Below are 26,462 nucleotides of genomic sequence, written 5' to 3'. Positions count from 1 at the left end.
GGAAGGAAGGAAGGAAGGAAGGAAGGAAGGAAGGAAGGAAGGAAGGAAGGAAGGAAGGAAGGAAGGAAGGAAGGAAGGAAGGAAGGGAGAAAGGGAAATAATTTCAGAGAAATCTGAGAAGACAAGTATGAAAAGATGAAGTCAAATGAGCCAAATCAGAAAAAAAAAATTTACACAGCAACAATAACTTTATAAAAACAAACAACCAAAACATTTAAGAATTTTGATCAATCCAATAACCATCGATTGAAGAAGACTGAGGGCGACGACTGCCTCCTTACAGAAATCAATAGATTCAAGATGCAGAATGAGACATACATTTTTGGACATGGTCAGTGTGCTAATCTGTTTTGCTTAACTATGTGTATTTGTTAGAAGGGTCCTGTTTTTCCTCTCCCAGTTTCCCCCAGGAGATGCGTAAGAGGGAGAGAAAATAAATGTATGTTACTTGAAAAAAATTAAAAATCAAATTTAAAAACTGTTAAACTTCATTTCAATGCCCAACTCATGAAACAGGAAAGAAATGTGAAAGAAATGTAATACTGCATACACACAAATGGATAAAGCAACATACTAATGAAATCACAGTTCTTTCAAGGAATCCAAGTAACGTGAATATAAAAATCTCAATCTCTCTCTCTCTCTGTTTTCTTTATGAATTTTTGTTGCTGGGTCATTACTCAATTTTTTTTTTGAGTCATGAAGTAATAGAAAACTTAAGAATAATGTCAATACCTTTAACTGGTAATAAGGGGATTTCTCTGGATTGTTATGTAATGCCATACAGTCTATGGAGCTGGCTTTGCAACCAGGAAGACCTGAGTTTAAATGCGCTTCTGACCCACCCTGGTTGTCTGACCCTGAGTAAGTCACCCAGACTCTCACATTCTGAGTAATTCTCTAAAACTACAAGTGGCAAAGGAGGGGCCAAGCAACCAAGGATCAAGGATAAAGGTATAGTTTCTTCATCAAAGAGTTCCTTGCCAGTGGTGTCAAATTCAAAAAGAAAGGGATTTCTGCAGGCAGCATACTGTAAGGTTAACATTATCTACTGTATTCCAATTTATTTTGTTAAACATTTCCCAATTATATTTTAATCTGGTGGACCACACTCTGGAATTCTGAAGGCCTTGAGTTTGAAACCTCTGACCTATGTCACTGCCATTATGTAGACAATGCACTTCAGGAGGATTTTTTATTTATTATTATTATTATTTGTTTGTTTGATAGCTGAAGCAGAAATCTGAAGTGTACAAATCCCTGCTGTAGAGGCTAAAATATTTAACATCTCCAAAAGTCAAATTACATTGGTAAAGAAGCAATTACAATACTAATAGTAAGTCACTTTATTTATTCAAAGTGTCCCCCTCCCCAAAAGAAAAACCTCAACACCACATTTATGAAATTGGATACAAAAGAAATTGATGCAACAAAGCAGTATCCATAGCAACAACAACTTAATATTTCACTCCTCTTCAGCTGCAGTGGATTAAATAAAATGACAAGATGTTCCCTTTGAAAAGTAACCTGTTGCCATAGAAACGTTGTATTCTATGAAGTAAACAGGGACTGGACAGAAAGGAGCTGGAAGCCTGCAACTGAATAACAAAAAGGCAGAAGTGTCCATAGCAATACAGAAAACAGGAGCACTAATCCAAGAAAGGCTTCTCGTGAAGAATCTTGAGACAAGGAATAGGATGAATGCTTGGCTACTACCCTTTCAATAAAGGACTAATGGGGAAAATGAGCACACTGTCATCAGTTCCACCAGAGAAGAGGCAAACTAAAGAAAGAAATAAGAAATCAGTTAAGTATTATGTCAAACCTTCACTCGTTGTTCACCCAGGATATCAAATAACCCTGCAGGAATAACTGAAACTGCTTAAGAGGAAGACCCTAAAACTGCATATAAAGGAGGGGCATGATTAAAATTTTTACACATGGAAGAGACCTTACTAGTCATTTAGGGCTGGAAATGACTTTAAACTAATTTAATCCAATAATCTCATTTTATAAACAAGGATGCTAAAGCCCAAACAGATTAAGTAGTATGTTCTAAGTCAAGACTAGTAATGAAACCATACATAAGAGCAAAGCCAAGGGGTGCAGCCACTACCTCCAATTACATAAACCAGAGATCTTTCCATTGTGACACCTGGACTCTGCCAGGGCTTAAAGAAAATGTACCTAAAGCAGATAGTAATTATGGGATGGAAGAATGGTGGTATTATAATCTAACAAAGCCACTCTGTAGAATCTAGAGATACTGTCTGCTAGTAACACTTTGGCCTCTGGTTCATTCACAAGCCAACAAAGAATCTCAAAGACAAACAAACAGGCCCACCATGACCAAGCTGGTGTGACCACACTGTCTTCACCCCTGCTCCATAGCAGGTAGACTGTATGATGGAAGACATCATACAACCACCCTTTTTTCTTAACTACACCTCTGGTTCTTAAACTGCAAGTCAGACCTTCTACGACTGATGCTGGGGTAGCTGCAGAAGTGCTAAGTACTATCAAGAAAATAGTACTCTATAGATGCTATCTGGTTATTTGTAGAAGTGTTTACTGAGAAGTTTGCTAGATTTAGAATCATGTGTAACAAGCTCATTAAAAAGGCAAAAAATGGCAACATTAACCTTTTCAAAATGATCAGAATCTTACTCAACCCTGAGGTTCAGGCTGGAGAACAAAGGATTTTTAATTTGCTACTCTTCATTCTATAAATAGTCCCGTGGTGGGGAGAGAAAGAAAGTCTTCCCTTTTCAAGAAGCCACTAAAAACTCCAATGTGCTAACAAGTACTTTAATTACAGCATCTGAGTACTCTGATGGAAAAGTTTTAGTAAGAATGTTACTCATGACAGAGGGAAGGAACAACCAAAAAGCCTAACTAAATATCTTCGAGCAACAAAACTCATCCATCATTCATATATTCACAGAATTGTACCGATAGTAGATATTTAATAAATGTCTGTTGAAATTAATCTTACAAGTTAGAGCCAGGACATGATTAAATCCAATACTCTTATTTTACAAATGAGGAAACTGAGAAAAAGAGATTACATCATTTCCCCAAGGTCATATGATAAATTAATGCCACAGGCAACATAAGAAGCCTGGTCTTCTGATTCCTAGGTCCATCTTACCATGCTGGGAAGGCACATGGGAAACATCTGCTGTAGGATATGTGAATTTATATTCATATACCTCTACAGATCTACTCAGAAATGAGCTGTAAGAATCTCACTGGTACCACACAACATAGTAAATATGACTTTTAAGCATAAGAAGTAAATAGAAGAGAAATGAAATAGGAAATCAGGGTCAGAATAAAGATGAATATAATAAATCCATGACCCACTAAATATTAAGATCAAAAAGAGTCACCTGCAATATGCACCAATGGTTAAATGTTTTCTAATATATTTCTCAAACTGGCTATCTTCACTCTTGGCTGGGCCTATCATAGCATTCAAGAATCCAGATTCATTTGCTGCCACAAAAGGCTATCAATTAAGGACCCAGGGATGGACCGTCTATGTCTGTTATTTGAAGAACAACCTAATTTCAAGAGTGACTGATTATCAGAAACTGACAGATATCTGCATGCACTATATCTCATGAACATCATCTAGTAAAGCACGGAAAGATTTACATCTATAGAAAAAACATCCATCTACAATCAAGGAGCCTCCAAGTCCCAAAATAAGTCTGCTATCCTCAATTACATAACTTAGAAAAAAATCAATCGAGTTCCATGCTAATCCATGATACTTTAGGCTCACTGCCTACATCTCTGGATATTTCTACTACTTATGGTTTATTTCGCTAATGATAGTAAACTAATGTCTCTCCCATATTAAAAAAAAAAAAGCCAAAATGGGATTTTTGCTCTCACATTGAGGAAAACCAATTCCTAAGTTAATCTTTTTGCCAGAAATTCTGCAGGTTTTCTACAACGGGGGGTGGAAAGGGGGAGAAAGGAAGGGAATAGGCAGTTATACAGCCCCCACAATGTGTTAGGCACTGTGCTAAGTGCTTTGTACTGGATATGATTTCATTGGACCCTCACAACCACCCTCAGAAGTAGGTACTATTATTATTCCCATTTTACACAGAAAATGAAGCAACCAGAGGATAAATGACTTGTTCAAGGCCACACAGCTAGTAAACATCTGGGCCTGGATTTGAACTCAGGTTGTCCTGACTCCAGGCCCAAAGCACTATACACTGTGCAACCAATCATTAATATTGAGACAGAACTTCACCATTTGCAAACAGAATAAATATCATATCTGCCACATATCGCTAAAAGTCTAAAAGAACTAAAGTTCCTGCTGGGAAGTCCGTGGGATTTATTTTCAAAATTTTCAAAATATTTTCAAAAACCTGATCACCTCCATACTTCTCTTCAGTGCAACCATGTGAGGAAGGAGGGAGAAAGACACTTACAAGTATGGGTATTACTATGCAGAAGAGGTATGAGTAAGAATGGTTTGTGTGTGTATACACATACATACATACGTACATACATGACCAAACACATCACATTTGCAGGTACTGAAAGAAAATTTCTTTCTTAAAAATAATTTTGAGAAAAGGATAACAATGTAATACATTAGAGGAATGGGGTCAGCAACAGTATTTGCAGATCTCATGCCCCTACGTATTGGTATACTTTTTATGAAATAATTTCTTTTTCCAGTTCCAAAAGAAATTCTCAATATATGATTTGTCAACGTGACCAATTAGAGAATATGTTGGTGAAACTTAACCCCTACCAACCATAATTCCAGGAAAAGTCAGAAAATTTACTATTTAGTTACGGCCTTTAAATCATCCCAAGTGAAATTATTTGGATGACTTTGGGCTCACATCGGAAGGGTCCCAGAAATTATAATATGTGAGCAAATTCATCCTCCCTTTTTTGATTAATTTTGTATTGAATTTGCATACTAGGCAAAGTATCTGTATCGTACTGTGTTTAAAAACTTTCCAAACACAGCATACAAACTCTTTTAGGGCAACAGCAGTCTCAGTTAGTTTACACTGTATCCCAGCACCTAGAACAGCACCAGCCCCATAGGTGGTACTTAATAAATGTCTGTCAACTTGGAAATGACTAATTTGGACTAAACGAATATAACTAATTTTCTGAGGATGTCATCCCCCTGTTCAGTGAGCTCCAGCAGCTCCCTGTTGGCTCCAGGAATCCGTCTCAGCCATTTGTCCAGGGTTATTCAATGGTACTCCTGTTAGTGCACCTGATACTCCTACCACATTGGTCTGAGTTTCCTTCTCTCATATGGCAATCATCACTGCCAGTACCATCTCCCATGTCTGGAATATCCTTTCTTCTCATGCCCACTAACTCTCTTCAAAACTTAAGAGTCACCTGCTATATGAGACCCTGCATGATTTCCCAGCTGTTAGTGTCTACCTCTTTTCCTATTCTTTCCTTTATATGTACATATGTATGTGTTTCCTAATATTTGTACTATAGAAATAGATGTCTTCCCCAACAGAATGTAAGGTCCTTGAAAGCAAGGCCATTTCATTGTTTTCTCCATATGCTCAGTGTTAGGCACACAGTAGCCAGTGCTTGATTAGTGAAAAATGGGGGAGAAAGGATGTTGACAGACAACAGAAATATTCTAACTGATCAGAATAGTTAAGGAGCTCCAGATTATGTCATTTGAGGATAAGTTGAAAATATTAAGTTGGAGAAGAAAAGATAGCTACTCTCAAGTAATCAAAGGCTATCATGTAGAACACAGACCATTTGCTACAATGTGTTCAAGTTGTAAAGAGGAAAATTTTAGCTCAAAGAAGGAAAAACTTTCTATTCATCAGATCTCTCCAAAAGTATATGTTGTCTTGTCTTAGTGGCTTCCTTCCCGCCCCGCCCTCACTATAGGTCTTTTTTTTTGGGGGGGGGCGCCTAGGCAATGGGATTAAGTGACTTATCTATGGTCACACAGCTAGTAAATGTTATGTGTCTGAAACCGGATTTGAACTCAGGTCCTCCTGAATCTAGGGATGGTGCTCTGTCCACTGCACCACGTAGCTGCCCCTCACTATAGGTCTTTAGGCAAAGTCTGATGATCATTTGTTCAGAAACTAATAAAGGAAATTCTAGTTTGAATGTGGGTTTAATTGTATGGTCCATAAAGTCCCTACCAACTCTGAAATTCTGTGATTTTAAAAAGAAATCCACAGATAATCACCATATTTCATTTTACCCAATAATATCTACTTCCTCTCTTCAGGTCTCATCCAGATGTAGATCTATGAACTTATTTTATGGGATATATTTTACCTCATTATAGAGGTTGGAAGAAAAATGAGAGGGAGAAAACTCCAAAGCCAAACATAGCATGGGGAAGTAAAAGGGAGCTGAGGTAGGATAATGAAAAAATTTAATAAACAGATATAGAGTAACATGGGCTGAATAGAATAATTTTAGGTTTTGTGTGTACCAGTTTCTCAAGACAGCCCAAATTTATTCTTCTTCATAGATATGAAATACAGTAGAGACAGGGAAAATTGAGAGGAAAACACATCAAAATTGTCATTCCTCCTTCTATTTTCCAAAAGCTTATCTGTACTGCAACCAGCTGTAAAAAAAAAAGGGGGGGGAGAGGTTAAAAAGCTCTCTCTTAACAGGGAAAATAAAAGAAGATACAAAATTAAAAGAAAAAACATAACATTCAATGTCTTACACAAATTGTCACAAAGTGAAATCTATAGTTAGATACTTTAAAAAAAAAGATTCAAAAGGTAGTTTTAATTCTCAGATTCAGAATTTAGATTTTAAAAAATCTTTCAGAAAAGCTAATTTTATAAAATGTTACTTTTATTTTTATGTATAAATGGAACAATAGCAAAAATTTCAATTAAGCTAAGCAAATATTAAATTACTACAACGTATAAAGCATTTGTTTCCTACAGACAGCAATATTTCCTGGTCCCCTGGAACACAAGAAATGGGGTATAAGCCAAAAGAACAACCTCTTGCATTCAATTTGCATATCACCCCAAATAACATCCCTCATATCTGACCTTAGTATCACAACTCCACACTTAGCACATGAAGGTAAACAAAAAGACTTAATCCAGAAGCATTAAGGAGCCTGATGATACTCCCATTCTGTTTCACTTGGGCGTAAATGACCATCTTCTTTGTACGACAAGTATATATAAATTTGACAAGAGACAGATTTAATGATTACGATTAATTTAAAGTACCATAAACGTGAAGGGTAGCTCTCTGAAAATAGTTCCCATATACCAGGTGCAGAGTAAGTTCTACTCCCCAAAATTACAAGATCACCAAATCTCAGGGTTGGATGTACTTCAAAGACCATTCGATTCCAACCCACAATTGAACAAGAATCCCACTAGAACATAGTCGCCAAGTGGCTGTGCAGTCTTTGTTTGAAGATGTCTAAAGTAAAAAGTGGACTCACTATCTCCAAAGTTGGCTTATCCCCTTTTAAATAGCTGTAAATGTTACACTAAGCCTTAAACATGTCACTGAAACCTTCTGTGTACTGATTCTATATTGTTAGTGAAACAAAATTAGTTCTAGGCCAAGGCTGGGTCAAAGTACCAAGAACCATGTAACACCCCCATTCTCAATGGAATTCTATGCTAAAGTTTATATTTTAATCACTGAGTTAGTAATAGTATTCATCTTAACAAAAGCTTTAGGTACTAAAATTGGAGGACATAGCTTATAAAATACTTCCATTGCAAAGTCTATATTTGCTTTTGGTATTTTAATTTTACCATTTCTGTTACTATTATTTTAGGTTTTGCTTAGTTTTGGTTTAACTCATTAAGGCTTAAGGGGGCCAATGAAATATTAGATATTAACTTACTAACTAAATTATCAACAGGAGCTATAAGCCTGAGTTCTTATGGCCTTAATCTTCATGGTAAAGACACTTGTCCTCAAGTTCATGGACAGGCAAAAAGGAAAAGTGCTACAGCATAACAATGTAGGTATTGCTAGAAGCAATATTCTATAGTAAGAGGAAAGCAAAGCTCTTAAAACAATTCAGTTGTATCACAATACAATTCTTTAAAATGGATAAGCTTATTACGAAACAGAAATACCTTATAACACTGTATTAACAAACAAACCTTTCTCTAATTCCAATCCCAAATGATGATATCCTAGAGCCCTAGTTTCTCATGAATATCTTCAAAATTCTCAACAGTACATACCACAATTTAAGTTGCCACCAAAATAAAACATCCTACCTGAGGCACTGAGGATGGAACAGGAAGCAACTCAAGCTTAAGAAGGTAAGGCTGCTCAAATTTCTCACTATAGAGATGATGGTTTTGTTTTTGTTTCATTTGGTGGTTAGAGGCATAAAGAAAAGAGGATGATAAAAGAGATATAGAGATATTTTTTAAGTGCATGTGTTGCTTCAATCTTTCAAATATAATTCCAGTTGAAAGTCTAGTATAGAAAATCTCATCCGTGCAAAGTTGAGAACATATATCTCCACTGTTGGGTAGGGGACAACGGGGAAGGAAAACATACACAATCAGACAAGGACACCGGGTCAGTTGGTTTTGCTAAACTTTTTTTCTTCATTATAAAGAGGGGATCACTGTGGGGAATACAGAAGAGATTTCCATTAATGACTGTAAAACTAAATTATTTTAAAAACTATTTCAAAGCTCCAATATGGCTTCATAATTTTTACTTCACTTCCAAACATTCACCTAGAGGCAGAGGGCTGGAAATGAGCAGTAAAAAAGTAAGAGGAAGTGGGGAAAAATCATTATTATTTCCTTTCTAAACCAGAATTCAAATAGAGGTCTACAGTGTACTCAAAGTGACATTAAGCCTATATATCCTTTGTGACCAAGTACTAAAACTAACCTTACAAAAATATTTCCTGGAGCCACCTCTAAAAAATGTTGGTAATAATAATAACTAATAATGACAATATGAAGAAAGCTAATTCATGTGGCACTTTAAGGTTTGCAAAGCACTTTATCAGTATGATTTCTAGAAAGCAAAAGATTCATTCTGAATAAGGTTCTACCCAGGTCTCTACCTTTCCCCAGGCCAGACTTGTGCTTTTGCTTGCACAAAAACTGCAAAAGAAATGGCAAAACTCAACCCCTATGATTACTAGGACTCACATATTCTACTATGAAGGAATGACCACCTAGACCAGGGGTGGGGAACCTGCAGCCAAGAGGCCACCTGTGGCCTTCTAGGTCCTCGAATGCAGCCTTTCAACTGAGTTCAAGTTTTACAGAATAAATCCTTTGATTAAGGTGATTTGTTCTATGAAGTTTGGATTCAGTCAAAGGACCACAAGGGCCACATGTGGCTTTGAGGCTGCAGCTTTCCCATCCCTGACCCAGACCTTCACAATGTAAACCAATCCACCTGACTACTAATCAACACAAGAGCAGTTTTTCATAAACCCACGGAGTCTAGGATACTGCAGTTAAAGTGCAGGGCAAAGAACACTGAATTTGGAGTCAGAAGATATGAGCTAGTGTCCTTGCTCTTCCCCTCACTACTGTGTGACCTTGACCAAGTCATTGTTCTTTTCTGGGCCTCAATTTCTTCATCCATGAAAGAAGGGGTTAGGTTATTTCTAAGGTTCATTCCTGTTCTAAATGCCTATGATTTTAGAACTGACAAACATTTTCACCCTATTTTTGCCTATCAAAGTCTGGCAAAGCATAGACACATGTAAACACAACAAGTTTCCCTTAAAGGAAACTGACAACTGTGAAATGGCATTGTTGAAATTCTACAACTATTTGCTGCATCTGAGTAACAACCGAGGAGCAAAATGTACATGCTACCTGCTTCTCTATGCTTCAGAAAAATATCACAGAAACTATAATTTCCTCTAGGAAAAGATATTCAATCAAAGCAAGTTTCCACCCATCTTCCAAGTAACCAGTAGCAGACTACTTAGCATCCTCCCTAAAATATTGTCCAAGCAGTCTCTCAAAGGCCCAAACATTCCTTAATAGCGACAGGGAACAGAGCATCTTGCAGATTAGACCTACAGCTCCCTGAAGGCAGGCAACAAACCTGGACCCATGCATACTGAGCATAACAAGGGGCAGGGGAAGGAGATGGGAAGCAGAGAAGAGGGAAGAAGGGAAGAAGGGAGGGTGGGAGGGAGGGTAATTCACATGGCCTTACATTCTGCATTTGCTCCATGCATCTCTGAACAGGGTCAGTTCTTTCAGGCTTGCTCTTCATGCATTCAGAAACCACCTGCACAGCTAGGCTGGTATGTATTAAAGGTTCTTAGGAACATGCATTATGAATAATGAGATGATTTCATAAACATTTTCAGAAGTCAGAAACAGCAGCAAAAGCCATCCCGGTTGGGTGAGGCCAGAGTAAAGTAGCCTACCTGCAGGGGCTGAATGGATCATCCATGCCTAACAGCCGCTCTTGTGGATCTAGCTGTATTCCTGAACCTCTACTTACTGCTAAAACTCTGCCTTTTTCTACTCTAACAACTCAAAATGGAGGCACATGCAGTCTGAGAGACCTCAGAGAGCTTTCACTGAGCTTGTGCTATGACCTAAGCCTTCACGCAGAACGCAGAAACTTCCCCCCAGACTGACAGGACTGAGCATGTGCTGTGACCCTCCCTCATCCATACACTGTCTCTCACCGCAATCAATCTCAACCCTGCTGTTTCCGTAAATAAAGCACAGCCAGCAGACTCTGCAGCTTCTCCCTGCATACCAAGCTAGTGTGCAGGGAAGTGGGGCCGCTGTGAGGGGTTCTAAGACAGCCAACAGCATGGGGAACATCCAACCTAGTCATCAAGAGGCTTTTCCGTAATTTCTTGCTGGCAGAGCAGTGGGGAGAGTGCATTGGGCAGCTGTAGCAATCAAGAGACATTTGAAACAGAGACCATCCCAATTCTGAAAAGTCCACAAGAATCAAAGATACAGAAATAGATGACTTTACCATAGTGTTTTTATATGTTGTTATTTTTCAGCAAAAAAACAAATATCACAGGACATGCTAAAAAGTGTCAGTAAATAAACCACATAAAAATCCAGCCACATTCTTTTGGAAGGCTTTCAGAACTTGTAATAGCGATTCTAATTGAAATAGTTCCTCCAAGGTTTACCAGGTGCTCTCCTCCTCAGACTACCTAGCGAGGCTGTCAGTGCAAATGTTATAATTCCCATTTTACAAAGGAACAAAGGGATGCTCTGTTTAGCAACTTGTCCTTTATTTCAGGCATTTAGCAAAAGACCACACAATTTAGGGAAAGTCACCATGCTAACGATTGCCAATATACTCAAATAAGAGCCAATACTAATATTCCTACAGGACAGTAAGATCTGCAAAGCCTCTGGAGACATTATTTCATTTGATTCTCAGAAACGTCCTATGGCATTACTACTACATTACACAAATGAAAAAACTGAAGTGAGACTTGAACCTAGGTCTTCCTGACTCCAAATTCAGCAGCATTTTGTACACTAAACCAGGCTGCCTATACTATAAGATGGTTCAAGACCATTATAGATGGCATATGCTAGTATACTGAATGGCGATCAGGATCAAATTCATCATCTCAAAAGTTCAGTTCCTTCTGATGCAGAAAATCCAGGAGTAGAGAATGATAATGATAACAATAACAATAACAATAATAATAATATAACAACAATATCTAACATTTACATAGGGCCTAATATATGCCAGACACTGTGCTAAGCATTTTACAAATATTATATCATTTGATCCTCACAACAATCTTGATAGGTAAATACTATTATTACCCCCATTTTACATATGAGGAAACGGAGGCAAATAGAGGTGAAGTTACTTGCATAGGGTCACACAGCCTAGTAAGTGTCTGACACTGGATTTGACCTTGGTTCTGCCTGACTCCAGGGCCAGTCACCTAGCTACCTTATTGTACTGGTGTCACATCTTTCTGACTTTAGGTCCACAGCTCTATCCACGGGGTCGCCTAGCTGCCTCAACCTTGAAAAGAGAGACCTAGGGTATAGATATCTTAGGAAATACATGGATTCTATGCCCAAAAGCAGTTTGCTTCTGAGACTTCCTCAATGTGTGATGAAGGGCAAATCATCCAAACCCCATCGAGAATCATGCCTTATGTTTTAGTGGGGGGGGAAATGAAGCCATTTGCTGTAAGCTCTCTGATATCCTCTCCTCATCTCACTGCACCAATATGTGAGCCACTCTCTTTTAATTCACAGCATCTCCTATGAGGTGGCCCTTCCTGCCAAAACAAAGCCCTCTATGAACAAGTGATCTTATTCCATCCCATCTTCTGCAGCGGACTGTCCCTTATATCATCCTCACACGCTCACATCTTCAATTTCTCCCTGACTGCTTCGCCACTACCTACAAACGTTCTCATGTCTCCCCTGTCCACAAAAAACTCTCCCTGCATGCTCCAGTCCCACTAACCTATATCGTATATCTTTTGTGACTGAAGTCCTAGAGGATGCCATGTATACCATATGCTTCCATTTCCTTTCCTCTCACATTCTTCTGAATAGTCAAACTTCTTGACCTCATTCTTCCACTAAAATTGCTGTCTCCAAAGTTACTACTGACTGTTTAATTGTTGAAGGTAATGGCCTTTTCTCAATCATTATACTTCTTAACCTCTCTGCAGCCTTTTACAGTGTCAATCACATTTTCCTTCTTGAAACTCTCTTCTAGTTCTTTGCTGACTTTTATACTGTTCTTTTTAGTCATTTCTGTCATGACCTGACTTGGGGTTTTCTTGGCAAAGATACTGGAGTGGTTTGCCATTTCCTTCTCCAGCTCATTTCACTGATGAAGAAACTGAGGCAGAGAGGGTGAAGTGACTTGCCCAGGGTCACACAGCTAGTAAGTGTCTGAGGCCAGATTTGAACTCAGGAAGACTCATCTTCCTGACTTTAGGCTGGGCACTCTATGCACTGCACTACCTAACTGCCCAATAAAAAGTCTCTTCTGATTTTTGCTTACTTTTATGACCAGTCCTAAGACACCTTTGATGGATCTTCACCCAAGTTACGCACCTTAAAGATGGGAGGCCAACCCAGAGCTCTGACCTGGGACCATTTCTGTTCTCCCTCTACTTAGTGATATTATATGCTCCTCTAGATTTAATAATTATGATTCACATCTCCACTAACCCAGGCCTAACTTCTTTCCCATGCCTCTAGTCTCACATCTCTAACTGCTTCTTAGACATCTTGAAATGGATGTCAGGTAGACTTTCTAAACCCAACATATCTAAATCTGAACAGAATTTTTCACCTCCCCTCTTCCTAACTTCCCCATTTCTGTTGAGGGCACCATCATTCTCCCAGTCAATCTTCAACCTCTCACTCTCTCTCACATCTACATCCAATCTATTACCAAGGCCTGTTGGTTTTATTTACGTAACATCCCTTCACTACACCATTTTCTTTCCTCTGACACCACCACCATTCTGGGGCAGGCCCTCATCTTCTCAGGCAAGAACTACTGGCAACAGGCTGCTGGTTGGTCTCTGCTCACTGAAGTCCAACCTCCACTTAGATGTCAAAATTATCTTCTCAAAGTCAAGGCTGACAGTGTCATTCCCCCCTCACCAACCTCAAGGATCAACTATAAAAGTCAAAGCCCTTAGTACCCTCTGCTATGCCTAGGCTTTTTACACCTTAATGTAGACTGGACATTTTTAGTGTCCTGTATGCCTGAAATACTTTCCCTTCTCATCTCTGCCTCCTGGCTTCCTTGAAGCCCCACTTAAAATCTTACTTTCTATAGGAAAACTTTCCATACCCGACCCCCTCCATTCCCACTCATTAATTCTGGTGCCTTCCCTTGGTAGATTATCTCTAATTTATCCTGTATATAGCTTGATAATATGTAAGTGTTTGTATATTGTCTCCTCCCAATAGATAATGAGCTATTTGAGAACAAAAACTTTTTAACTTTCTATTTCCAGAACTTAGCACAATGTCTATCACTTCCTCACGTAACATCTCAGACTCAGTTTTATCACTTCAAAAAACATAGATAAAAATATTTTTAATAAAGGATAATTGCCAATTGAGTACAGAACAAGGGACAGTTTATACTGAGGAATGATTGTGATATAAAACAAAAAAGTACACAAACAAAACTATTTTTAAGCTAAAATGCATAGAACAAAGACAAGTTGTAATAATATCTACAGTGTTGTTTAGCTCTATATCCTAAAATAAATGCAATCATTCTCTCCAGGGGGGAAAATGATCTGGATGATTCCCATTAATTACTTTAAAAGAGAGAGTTCTGAAGTGGCATCATTTCCTTCATCTTTAATATACAAGGTTTGGAGACAGCAGAAAGGTCAGTGATAACTGTGGACAGAGAAGCTCCAGTTGGATGATGAAGCCAGAAGCAAGGCTGCAAAGGATTTGGAAGAGAGTGAGAGGAAAAGACATAGAGGTCACCAGTATGGATAGCATTTTTCTGAAAAGAGAAGGACAGACAGAGGAAGACAGCTACAGGGAATGGTAGAATCAAGTGCGGATTTTTTTTTTAAATGATGGAGGAGGTGTTATCATATTTGCAGGCATCAGAGAAGAAGCCAGTAAACAGAAAAGTATATAGAGAAAAAGAGTTTAGAAAAAGAAAAAAATGGTAGAGCAGCATGTGGGGGTCAGGAATGACTGGAGGACAAATCTACTACAGAAGACAAGTAGGGGGAAGGATCACTTCAAAGACAGGAAACACAAGAGTTTACAAGAAGAGGGGCTGGCACTGGAAAGAAGGTATACCTTTTCATTCAAATTAGGAAGAAAAGAAGAGATAGTAGAGGGAAACTGAGTGATATGAGATAAGGAAGAAGACAAATGGCTTCTATTGCTGGTGGAGTATAAGGCTAGGCCCTCAGCAGAAAGAGTGGGAGAAGAAGGGTTGCTGTAGGAAGCCTAAGAAGAAAAGATTTACAAAAGCCACTGTGGTAAATGCAAAAAAGAACTAATTACAGAGAAACTGAAAGATGGCTTCACTGAACTACTACTGTCTAGATCAGATTAGACTAGATAAAATAACATGAATTGGTAACGGACACATCAGAACAGATGCATGACCTCTCCTGGTTCAATTCAATAACAATAGTAATAGTAGTAGTAATAGTAAAATTTACGTAGCACTTTAAGGTTGCAAAGGGCTTTATAAATATCACCTCATTTAATCCTCACAATAACCTCTGGACAGGTAGGTGCTATTACAATTCCCATTTCACAGGGAAACAAGCTCATAGAGGTTAAACAATCTGCAAAGGATTATATAGGTAGTAAGTGCCAGAGGCTACATCAGAACTTAGATCTTCCAGAGTGCAAGTCCAGGGCTCCTATTTACTTCACCACCAGGTTATATCAGTATGTTTAGCAGCACGTAAATAGAACAAAAGAAGAAGCAGGTAGTTGGACTATTTCATGGCTGGAGTTTGGCAAGACATAATGAGCAATGTGATAAAGTGATGAAGGGATCTGAAAATAGAAAATACATCAGGATTGAAAGAGTTCACTAAGGGATCAAGAAAGGAAAAAGAAACTTTAATGACTTGAGAAAGAAGAGTGAGGTGGAAAGAATGGACATCTCAGTGAACGAACACACACACACACACACGTTAGAAAGCACAAAGGAAAAAGGACTTATAAATTGTTATAATCAAATAAAATAATTTCAGAACTCTTGAACGTGAAATGTAACATTTGTGGGCAATGGCAAGACGAAGAGCGTAACCATATTTGCCTGATACTTTATATCAAAACAAAAGCAGCTCTTTCTGCTTTGTGTTTTCTTCCCTGAATACAGGTGACCAAGCAGGAAGCCTGGAACACAAAAGGAGTTTCTAACCTTGGCAGCAACCATATGAGTTCAATACCTTGAGAGCTACAGGACCTAGGTCTTGAGAGCCAGCAGGAATGGCCTCTGAAAAAACTTCTAGAAGATGAGACCAATCACACCTGACTTGCTAGAAGGAAGTTATGAATCTTAAATGAAATGCTCAGATGGTAGAGGGCTGAAGTAAAATACCTGTCGAATAAGCCCACAGTGTTTTCTATCATAATGTCTAAGTATCAAGCTCCTGAAAAAATAACAAGAGTTTTGTGCTACTATTTGATGATTTCATTAGGTGTCAATGTGCACTTTTGGTCTCTTGTATTTTAAATATTTCTTCTATGGTACAGGAAATACCTGTACTATACATAACCTACTTTGCACATTGGATATTTTTCTAGAAGGAACCCTGTTAATGAATTTTAGGTAGACACTAGACAAGAGATATCCCAAAAGTTTAAGAAATATTCCTCAGAATACCCAGAGTAGAAGTATAATGAGCCACAGTGTATATAACAAGAGACTGATATGCCTGTTTGAGGTCAGGGTTCCCCAGAACATGTTCTAGTCCAATTGAGCTTTAATGGAACAGGGTGCTCCTACTTTCTGGGTTGAGAGTCTTTGAAAAAAAAATCTTACCATATCCAGTTGTCCATTTAACTTTTTTATAAGGTGATAAATTAAATGTAATCTCTTAATATATTTTATGTTCTCAAATAAACTGTTTCAAAACACTAACAAAATGAAAACAACACTTTTGGGTCCACAAAACTGACTATGACACAAAGGAAATGCCAACCCTCCCTTAAACAAGTTTCAATTTTAATTCAACACTTGAAAGTACATTCAGGTATTCACCTGCATGGAAAAAAGTTACTACCCTCAACATCCCACAGCATTTTTTATTAGAGTACTAAGAAATAAAGTTCTCAACAACAAATGACAGTAGTTGAACCGAATAAACTAGAATAAGAATAATCTACGTGTTCAAGGAAGACACAACATTAAGCAAAAGAGCAACATTGCAAACAATTAAGTATAAACAGGAACAACAGCACAAATGGAACATATGAGTGTCCTAAAGGAAACTGACACTTGGGTTAAACCATTGGGGTGACCACAAGGGCGTTGGAGAGAGAAGGAAGGCAAGAGAGGAATGGGAGAGGGAAATAAAGACGAGAACAAAGGGGAAGAGAAAGGAGGGAGGGGAGACAAGGGACAGAGAAAAAGGAGGTAGCTAGGGAAGAGGGAGGAGGGAGAGATAAAGACCCGTCTCTCAAGGAGCTCCCATTTTAATGTTGGTGACAACATACTGTGTACAGAACAAGATACAAACAGGGTATACTGGAAATAATCAACAAAGGGAAGGGACTACTGGGATTAGGAAAGGTTTTCTTTAGTAGCTTGAATTTGAAGGAATGCCAGGGAAACAAAGAGGTGGAAATGAAGGAAAGAATTCCAGGCATGGAGGACAGCCAGAGAAAACATTCAGAGCTGAGAGATGAAGGTTGGAAAGGTGCAGATTATGAAGGACTTTGAAAGAAAAGCGGATTTTATATTTGATGCTGGAGAAAATCCATAGCCATTGTAGAATGGGAGAGTGATAGAGAAATTACTTCAGGAAGATCACTTTGACAACCAAATGGAAAATGGATCGGAGTGCAAAGATTTTAGACAGGGAGACAAACCAGAAGGCTAGTGCATTTGTTCGGGTGTGAAGTGAAGGGAACATGTATCAGGGAAGTCTTGGGAAAAGGAGGGATGGAGAAAAAGAAGGCAGGAAATTATCTCACGTGAAAGAAGCATATAAGCAAGAATTTTTATAATGGAGGGGGAAATAGGAGGTGGTGGAACATGTGAACCTTACATATCTGAACTGGTTCAGAAAACATATACACATACAGAGTTGGGAATAGTAATTCATCTTACCCAACAAAGACACAGGAGGGGAAGGGACTAAGAGAAAGACAGGGAGGGTAGTTTAAAGCAGTGTCAGAAGCAAAATAGACTTTTGAGGACGGGACAGAATAAAAAAAGGGAAGAATAAATGGAGAAAAGAATGGAAGGAAATATACAATTAGCAGTGTTAACTGAATGTGAAAGATATGAATTCGCATATAAAATGTAAGAGGATAATAACAGAATGTAATAGAAAGCAAAACCCAACAATATATTGTTCACAAGAGACACTCTTAAAACAAAAGGGCACTAACAGAGTTAAAATAAGGGGCTGGTGCTGAATATTATGCTTCAGCTGAAGTGATAAAGTCAGAGGCAGCAATCATGTTCTCAGACAAAGTAAAAGAAAAAACAGACCAAATTAGAGATAATCAGGGAAACTACATTTTGCTTAGAAGTAACAAAGACAATGAAGTAATATCAATACTAAACATCCATGCATCGAATGGTATAGAATCCAAATTACTGAAGAAAAAGTTAAAAGAATTACAGAAGGAAATAGACAAAAAAGTTATACTAGTAGGGAACTCAGTTTATCGCTCTCAGCCCTAGATAAATCTAAATAAAAATAATTAAGAAAGAAGTCAACAAAGTGAATAGAATTTATAAAAAGTTAGATATGATAAGACTCTGGAAAATACTGAATGGGAATAGAATGGAGTACACTTTTTTGTCAACTGTACATGGCACCCTCACAAAAACCTATTAGACACTGAGGGCATAAAAACCTCACAAACAAATGCAGAAAAGTAGAAATAATAAATACACTTTTTGGACCATAATGCAATAAATTACAATCAATGAAGGGCATCTGAAGCAAAATTAAAAATTAATTGCAAACTAAATAATTTAATCCTAAAGAATTAAAGGGGCAAAGAACAAATCATAGGAACAATAATTTTATTAAAAAATAAGGAGATAACATATCAAAATTTGTGTGATACAGCCAAAGCAGTATTGGGGGGGGGAAGTTATATCTCTAAATGCTTATCTCAAAAACAAAAGGGAAAATTTAAAATTGAAGGTTAGGAAAAAAATCAATGAACTAATATATAAAACTAGGAGCAGGTTTTATTGGGGGGGAGGGAGCACACAATAAAACATTCCATTAACCATCAGTTAATAACCATTAATCATCAGTTAATTTCCAGCATCAAAATTGAAAAGGGTGAATGAAGATGAAATTAAATCAGTTATTAGGAGCTATTTTCTCAACTATATGCCAACAAAATACAGTCTAAATGAAACAGATGAATATTTATTAAAGAGAAAAGAAAAGAAAGTACTTAAGTATACTGATATTGGGCAGGGGGGAGGAGAAAGAAAGTGAGTAAGTCATAAATGAGGTCCCTGAGATAAAAATCCCAAGATCAGAAGGATTTACAAGTGAACTCTATTAAATATTTAAAGACCAATTAATTCCAATAATATATAAAGTGATTGAAAAAATAGGAAAAAAACATCCTACCATAATCTACCAAAGATACAAATGTTTTGATAGCTAAATCAAAGAGAGCAAAAATGAAGAAACTATAGACCAATTTCCCTAATGAAAACAGATGCAAAAATTTTAAATAAAATACTAGCAAGGAGATTACAGCAATAAATTACAAAAATCATACACTATAAACAAGTAGAATATATACCAGAAATTCATGGCTGGTTCAATATTAGGATAGCTATAAGCATGATTGGCGATATCTGTCACAAAAAAATATGATTAAATCAACAGATACAGAAAAATACTTTTGACAAAAAACAATACCCATTCCAATAAAAAATACTAGAAAAGCATAGGAATAAATGGCCTTTTCTTTAAATTACAATTATCATCTATCTAAAAAAAAGCAAGCATTATCTTAATGGGGTTAAACTAGAAGCCTTTCCAATAAGATCAGAGATGAAGCAAGGATGTCTATTATCACCATTATTATTTATCATTGGACTAGAAATACTAGCAATAAGACCAGGAAAAGAAATCGAAGGAATAAGAACAGACAAAAAGAACACAAAACTATTAACTTTCGCAAATAACATGATAAGAGAACCTTAGAGAATCAATTTAAAAACTAGTCTAAACAGCAAACAATTTTAGCAAGGTTGCAGGAAATAAAATAAATCCACACAAATAATCAACATTTCTATATGTCACCAATAAAACCCAGCAAGAAGAGACAGAAAGAGAAATGCCACTTAAAATGGCTGCAGGCTATATAAAATGTTTGGAAGTCTACCTGCTAAGACACAGACAGGAACTAGATGAACACAATCACAAAACACTCTTCACATAAAAAAAGACAAATCTAAACAATTAGAGAAATAACAATAGCTCGAGGGAAGGCCAAACCAATATAATAAAAATGACAATACTATCTAAATTAATTGATTTATTCATAGCCATACCCAACTGCCAAAGAATTGTTTTTTAAAGCTAAAAAAAAATCATCTGGAAGAACAAAAGTTCAAGAATATCAAAGGAATCAATGAAAAAAAACATAAAAAGGAGATTTAGCAGTACCAGATCTCAAAGAATTGCAAGATCTCAATACAGGAGGTTTCTCAAGTATTTCATACTCTCTGCAATTATTTTAAATGGAAATTTTCTTTCTATATTACAAAGCAGTAATCATCAAAACAATCTTAGACAAGAAATAGAGCAGCTGACCAATGGAATACATTAAGCATACAATATACAGAAGTAGAAGACCACAGCAACCTAATGTTTGATAAACCCAAAGATCCAAACTACTGGGGCAAAAACTCACTATCTGACAAAAACTAGTGGGAAAATAAGAAAGCAGTCTGGCAAGAACTACGCATAGACCAACATTAAACACCATATACAAAGGGAAGGTCAAAATCAGTACATAATGTCAACATAAAGGGTGATATTATAAGTAAATTAAGGAAGCATGAAATAAATTACCTTTCTAAGGTAAAGATTTATGACCAAACATGAGAGAAAAAGGATCACTAACCATAAAATAGATAATTTTGACTACATTACAGCCAGTTCTCACTATCCCCTCCCCCAACCTCCAGAACCACAGTGGCTTGAAGTGTTTTGCCCCACACTCACACGCCCTGCCCCTCCACACACACTTCTCACCAGAGTGGCTCCAGGAGCAGAAGACTCCTGGCACTAGGCTGCACTGGTGCTCCAGTCGCCTGCCACTGCTTGCCAGGAACCAGAGCCAGGTAGATGCATGATCAAAATTCAAACTTACATAAATCAAGAACTGTGTATGTTAAAAGGGTTTCTACACAAATAAAATCAATGCAACCAAAATCAGAAGAAAAATAGGAAACTGGGGAAAGAATTTCACAAGAAGTTTCTCTAATAAAGGTTTCATTGTTCAAATATATAGGAAACGAAGCTAAATTTATAGGTGCCATTCCCCAACTGATAAATAGTCAAAGGGATATGAATAGGGAGTTTTCAGAAGCAGAAATTAAAGCTATAAATGGTCATATGGAAAATCACTAATAATTAGAGAACTACAAATTAAAACAACTCTTAAGTACCACCTCAAATCTATCAGACTGGCTAAAATGACACTGATTAAAAAGAAAAATGGAAGTCAAAACAACCTTCAGGTGTCAATGCACATCCTGCAAATTAACAAAGGGGAAAAGATGGAAATAGTCAATACAAGAGAGACTCATGGGAAAAAAAAACTCACTTCAATGAATTGCTGATGGAGCTATTAATCAGTACAATCATTCTGGAAAGCAATTTAGAATTCTAAAAACAAAATTACTAAAATGGCCATATTACAAGATTCATGCCCAGGAATTCCATTTCTAAGCTTGGATGCCAAGTAGGCCACGATAAAAAGAAAGTTCCCATATACACCAAAATATTTATAGCTGCACTTTTTGAAACAGCAAAGAATTGGAAATAATGCAGATGCCCACTGACTGAGGAATATCTAAAACTCTATGGTACAAGATTGTAATAGAATATGACTGTACTATAAGAAATAAGAAATTTAACAAATGCCAAGAAGTATGGACAAGATCTATGAGTTCACTGCAGAGTTAAATAAGGATACACAAGAAAACAATATTCACAACGACTACAATGTAAATGGCAAGAATAATAACAAAAAAATCCAAAGTGAATGTTACAAAATTGCAAAGAACAAGCATGACTCAAAAGAAGAAATATGTGGAGGTACTCCCACGCTACCCCTTCGCAGAACATTGCATATATTTTTGATGTACTGATCACTCAATGATAATTTTTTTTCCCCCACTTTTTCTCATTAAGAAATACTATCCATAATACGTGATAGCTGTCTGGGAGGAGAGGAAAGAGAGTTTCTGGTGAAAATTATAATGAAGTCATCAATTAAATTTTTTTTTAAAAAAATCAAGAAAATATGCTTAGACAAAGAAATCTAGGAAGTAGAACAGGGAAGCATGATGGATAGGATCTAGGTAGAAATCAGTGCAAGCAGAAATAGAGGCATACTAAAGAATGAACAGAAATAGAGAGAAGGAACAAATCTGATTTCAGGAAACTGATTACAAATTTTGCATAGATGCATAATATAGCAATGATGAAGGACCTTAACTATCTTTGCTTTTGATTTGGACAAAAGCAGAGCATTAATAATTTCCTGTCTTAACTTGCAGATAATTTCTTCCTTCAAAAGGAGGAACCACCCAATAGAAATTCTATTCTGGAATTGACATCTGCCAACAATGTGAAAATTGGTGGCTAGGGGAGAAATGATAGGAACTTGGAGGGTGGAGAGAGTGATCCTTCCACCTTTCGATTTGTGTTAGCAGAAAGATACAGACTGACATAAAACACAGATTCAGGAAGAGGAGGTTTCAAAGGATTCAGAGCAAGTATAGGAAAGCTATCATGGTATAAAATTTTCTGCAGGAGAAATCAGCCCAGGAAGACTATCTCAAGAAAACAATTCTAAAAGATATGTCATTCCTATGAGTAGGAAAAGGAAGAGTCATCAAAGAGAATTATGTAAATATTTCCCCCAACTTTTTAACATCATAGCTGCATGGAATTTATACCTGAATTAAGAAAATAAATGAGTAACCACTTAGAGAAAGTATATTGTAGTGGAAAAGCCAAAGCTCAAAGTGGGAAGAGTTGAGTTCTGGCCCCAGAACTGGCAATCACTATGTGGCTCTGGGCAAGACAAGCAGGAAAATATTGTGAAAAGAGAATTGGATTATGAGCCAATAGGGCAGAATTCTTCTTTTAGGTCTGTTACTAACTGGCTGCGTAACTAATGCATACCCCATACTTTTACCAGGACTCACTTTAATGTAAAAAAGGGGACTGTATGAACTCCATTTGTTACAGGGGGATAATAATATATAGAATGAAACAAATGCTTATTCCATCCTGTGATTATTCCTTCAATTCTTTTTTCTTATTTTATTGTGATAACTAGCTTTTATGCTTCAATATTGAAGAGTAATGAGTATAACGGACATCCCTGCTTCACTGCTGATCTTCCTGGAAAAGTCTGTAGCTTATCCACATTACAGATGATGCTAGTTCCTGGTTTAAGAAAGCATTTATCCCAGTGCTTTCTTTTTTTTTTTTTAAAGCAGGAAAGGATGTTGCATTTTGTCAAAAGATTTTTCTGCATTTATTGAAATACATGTGATTTTTATTGTTATTAATATGGTCAATTACACTTATAGTAAATCTTGAACCAGTCCGGCATTCCTGGTAGAAATACATCCTAGTCATAATATATGATCTTTGTGATATACTGCTATAGTATTCTTGCTAACATTTAAAAATTTTGCATCAATATTCACTGAATTGATTGGTATATAGTTTTTCTTCCTGTTTTCACTCTCCCTACTTTAGGTTTCAAGATCATATTTGTGTCAAAAAAGGAATTTGGTAGGAAACCTCTGTTACCTATTTTTTCCAAATAGTTTATGAAGTATTGGAATTTCTTCAAATATTAGGTACAATTCACTTGTAAATACATCTGGTCCAGGTATTTTTTCCTTTGGTAATTTATTTCTAGTGCTACTGATCTAAGAAATTTATATTTTTGTAGGTATTCATCTGTTTCATTTAGATTGCTAGTTTTATTGGTATGGAGTTGGACAAAACAGTACCTAATAATTGCTCTTATTACTTCTTAACTGGTTGTGAATCCATCTTTTTCATTTCAATACTAGTAATTTGGTTTTCTTCCTTTAAAAAAATCAAATTAGCTAATGGTTTATCTATTTTGTTGCTGCTGTTTTAAACACCTCCTGGTTTTGTGTATTAATTTACGGATTATTCTGCTTTCAATTTTGTTAATCTCTTCTGTGGTTTTAAGGATTACTATTTTGGTGTTTAATTGAGGTTTTTTATTTTGTTCACTTTCTAGTTTCTGGGTTGCACGCCGTTTGCTGATCTCCTCCTCCTCTCTTCTACTGAGGAAAGTCAAAGGACTGCACTTAAGGACCTACAGAACTACATGTGGCCTCAAGGTTGCAGGTTCCCTACCCCTGTAAATCTGGTCATTCTGGAAATTGAATCGGAACTATCTCCAAAAAGTTATGTAACTAGGCATATCTTGTTACCCAGCTATATCAATACTGGGGCTATGCCCACAAATAAAGTTTTTTTTAAAAGAAGCAAAGGCCCTTTATACAAAAATATTTATAGGAGCTACTTTGATGGTAGCTAAATATTAGAAACTAAACTCCTAATGAAGAATGGTTAAACAAATAATTAGATGAAAGCAACAATTTCAGAGGAAATTGAGATCTCTACAAACTGATACAGAACAAAGAGAGAAAAACTAGAACAATTTACACAATAATAACAATATTATAGAGAAAAATAAATTTAAGACTTTAGAATTCGGTCAATACACTGAGAAACAAATCCAAAAAATGAGAATGGAATATGCCGCTCACCTCTTGCCAGAGTGGTGAACTTAAAAATGTAGAGAGACATTAAGTTTTCAGACACAGACAACATGTAGATGTTTTTCACTGGACTATGTATTATGGACTGAGATCCTTATTTTTAAGGGTTTCTTTTTAAAAGCTGCTTAGTGGAGGTGGGGGTGAATAATGGTAAGAATAGATTAATACAAAAAGAAATTCTGAAAAGAAAGAAAATCCTAAAATGTGGTTTGTACATGGTTTCACTCTTAACACTGTAAATGGCTTTCTAAAAAGCGGTTTTAAAAATGTATATGCTTGTTAATATTCTTTATTCTCTTCGTTACATTAACAATTTTTGACTGTCAAGCCTCTTACAAAAAAGCTACATGGCAGCCTACACAGGCTCTCCAGCCCAAAATTAGTTCAAATGCCTATGTCACAAGGTCAACACTTACCAAACACCTTAGGGGAAAAAAGAGAGTGCACACGACTATAATTATGATATTGATGACCATGTGTTTTCTATAAAATGTTGCATGTCCAAATTTGCTTTGCTACATAATACCAAACAAATGGAATTCAATTGCCATTTCTAAACATATTTTGTTTCAGATACTTCCAACAAAGCAAGACTTTTAATTTTATTATCCTGCTGACAGAAGGAGCAAGCTTGAGATCGACCTGTGCACTTAGCAGAGATAACTGAAATGAATGAAGCAGAAATGAATAAAAAACAAATAGTTTGAAAGCAACACTCCAAATTAAAGTCCAATTAGATAAAGTGTTCAACATCTGGGCTACTATTTCACTCAAAAATCCCTTTCATCTCATGAACCTCTGGTCTCACTCTTTCAACTATAAAATTCTGTCTCAATATATTCCTTGTATGATTATATTTGGTTTCCTTTTTTGACAAAACAAATCACGGCCCTGAGAATGTATTAAAATGGTAGTACAAAGACAAACTAAAAAATGACCATATCTTCTAGCTGAGAGGATCAAAGGAATTAATTTCAAATCCCTAACAAAGCATGAGAAAAGAAATTTAACCAATTACAAAGAATCACCCATTCCCTATTGGTAAGATAATATAAGTAAAGGAAAATTACTGTCATAACACCAATAAGAAGAGGAAAGTCATAGACACCTAGGCTCATCACCAAAAATGTCAGTCAATAAACACAGGAGAAATACAATTGCCCAATAAAATGTTCAAGGCATTGGCATAATTGGGGGGGGGGGCACGCAGACAACTCTACTTTCTACATTGATTGGTCCAAAATTCCAACATTGTTTGTGGTTATCATACGTCCTCATCAAAACAGATGGGCATATTTCATTTGGAAAAATGCACTATCACCTACTGGGAACCAAAATATCATCTACAAGCAGAAATTAGCCACTAGAAATAAAACAGTCTGAAAAGACAATGCTTCTCAGTGTTTGGAGTCAGTATTTTAAAAGCCATCCCCCCGCCCTCCCAAAGCAAGGGCATCCAAAGTAAAACTACTAACTTTTTAAGGGGAAAGGAAAAAAATGGCCCCCAAGTTCCTAGGCAACACCTGAAGCGGCAATCCTTTCCAAGTGTACTGGCCATGCCTGAATGAATCTTCCTCTGAGATCATTCCCAATTTGTAATGTATATATCTGTATACATAGCTGTTGTCTTCCCCGTTAAACTGTGAACCCCTTGAGAACAGAGAATGCTTTTTTTGCCTTTCTTTGTAACCTCAGTG

The 26,462-nt window shown here is 36.8% G+C and overlaps 1 protein-coding gene across 6 annotated transcripts in view; it reads right to left on the bottom strand.

Moving 5' to 3' along the window:
• The window catches only part of RERE (arginine-glutamic acid dipeptide repeats), a 564,089-nt gene that overhangs the window by 187,487 nt on the left and 350,140 nt on the right, over window positions 1–26,462 (bottom strand). The window contains exon 1 of one of the 6 annotated variants that reach the window (XM_020974565.2): window positions 10,421–10,603. The exons of 4 other annotated variants lie outside the window; for them this stretch is intronic. In XM_020974565.2, coding sequence (XP_020830224.1) covers window positions 10,421–10,446 — 26 coding nt within the window. In that variant the 5' untranslated portion in view covers window positions 10,447–10,603. Of the gene's footprint in view, window positions 1–10,203; window positions 10,377–10,420; window positions 10,604–26,462 lie in introns of those variants that run through there. One more of the 6 variants, XM_020974570.2, reaches the window with a different exon arrangement.

Source organism: Phascolarctos cinereus, unplaced genomic scaffold (assembly GCF_003287225.1).
Source record: "Phascolarctos cinereus isolate Bilbo 61053 unplaced genomic scaffold, phaCin_HiC Scaffold_726;HRSCAF=1367, whole genome shotgun sequence".
In the NCBI taxonomy this organism is placed as follows: Eukaryota; Metazoa; Chordata; class Mammalia; order Diprotodontia; family Phascolarctidae; genus Phascolarctos; species Phascolarctos cinereus.
The sequence above is the reverse complement of the archived record's forward strand: the minus strand, read 5'-3'. Positions and strand labels throughout refer to the sequence as shown.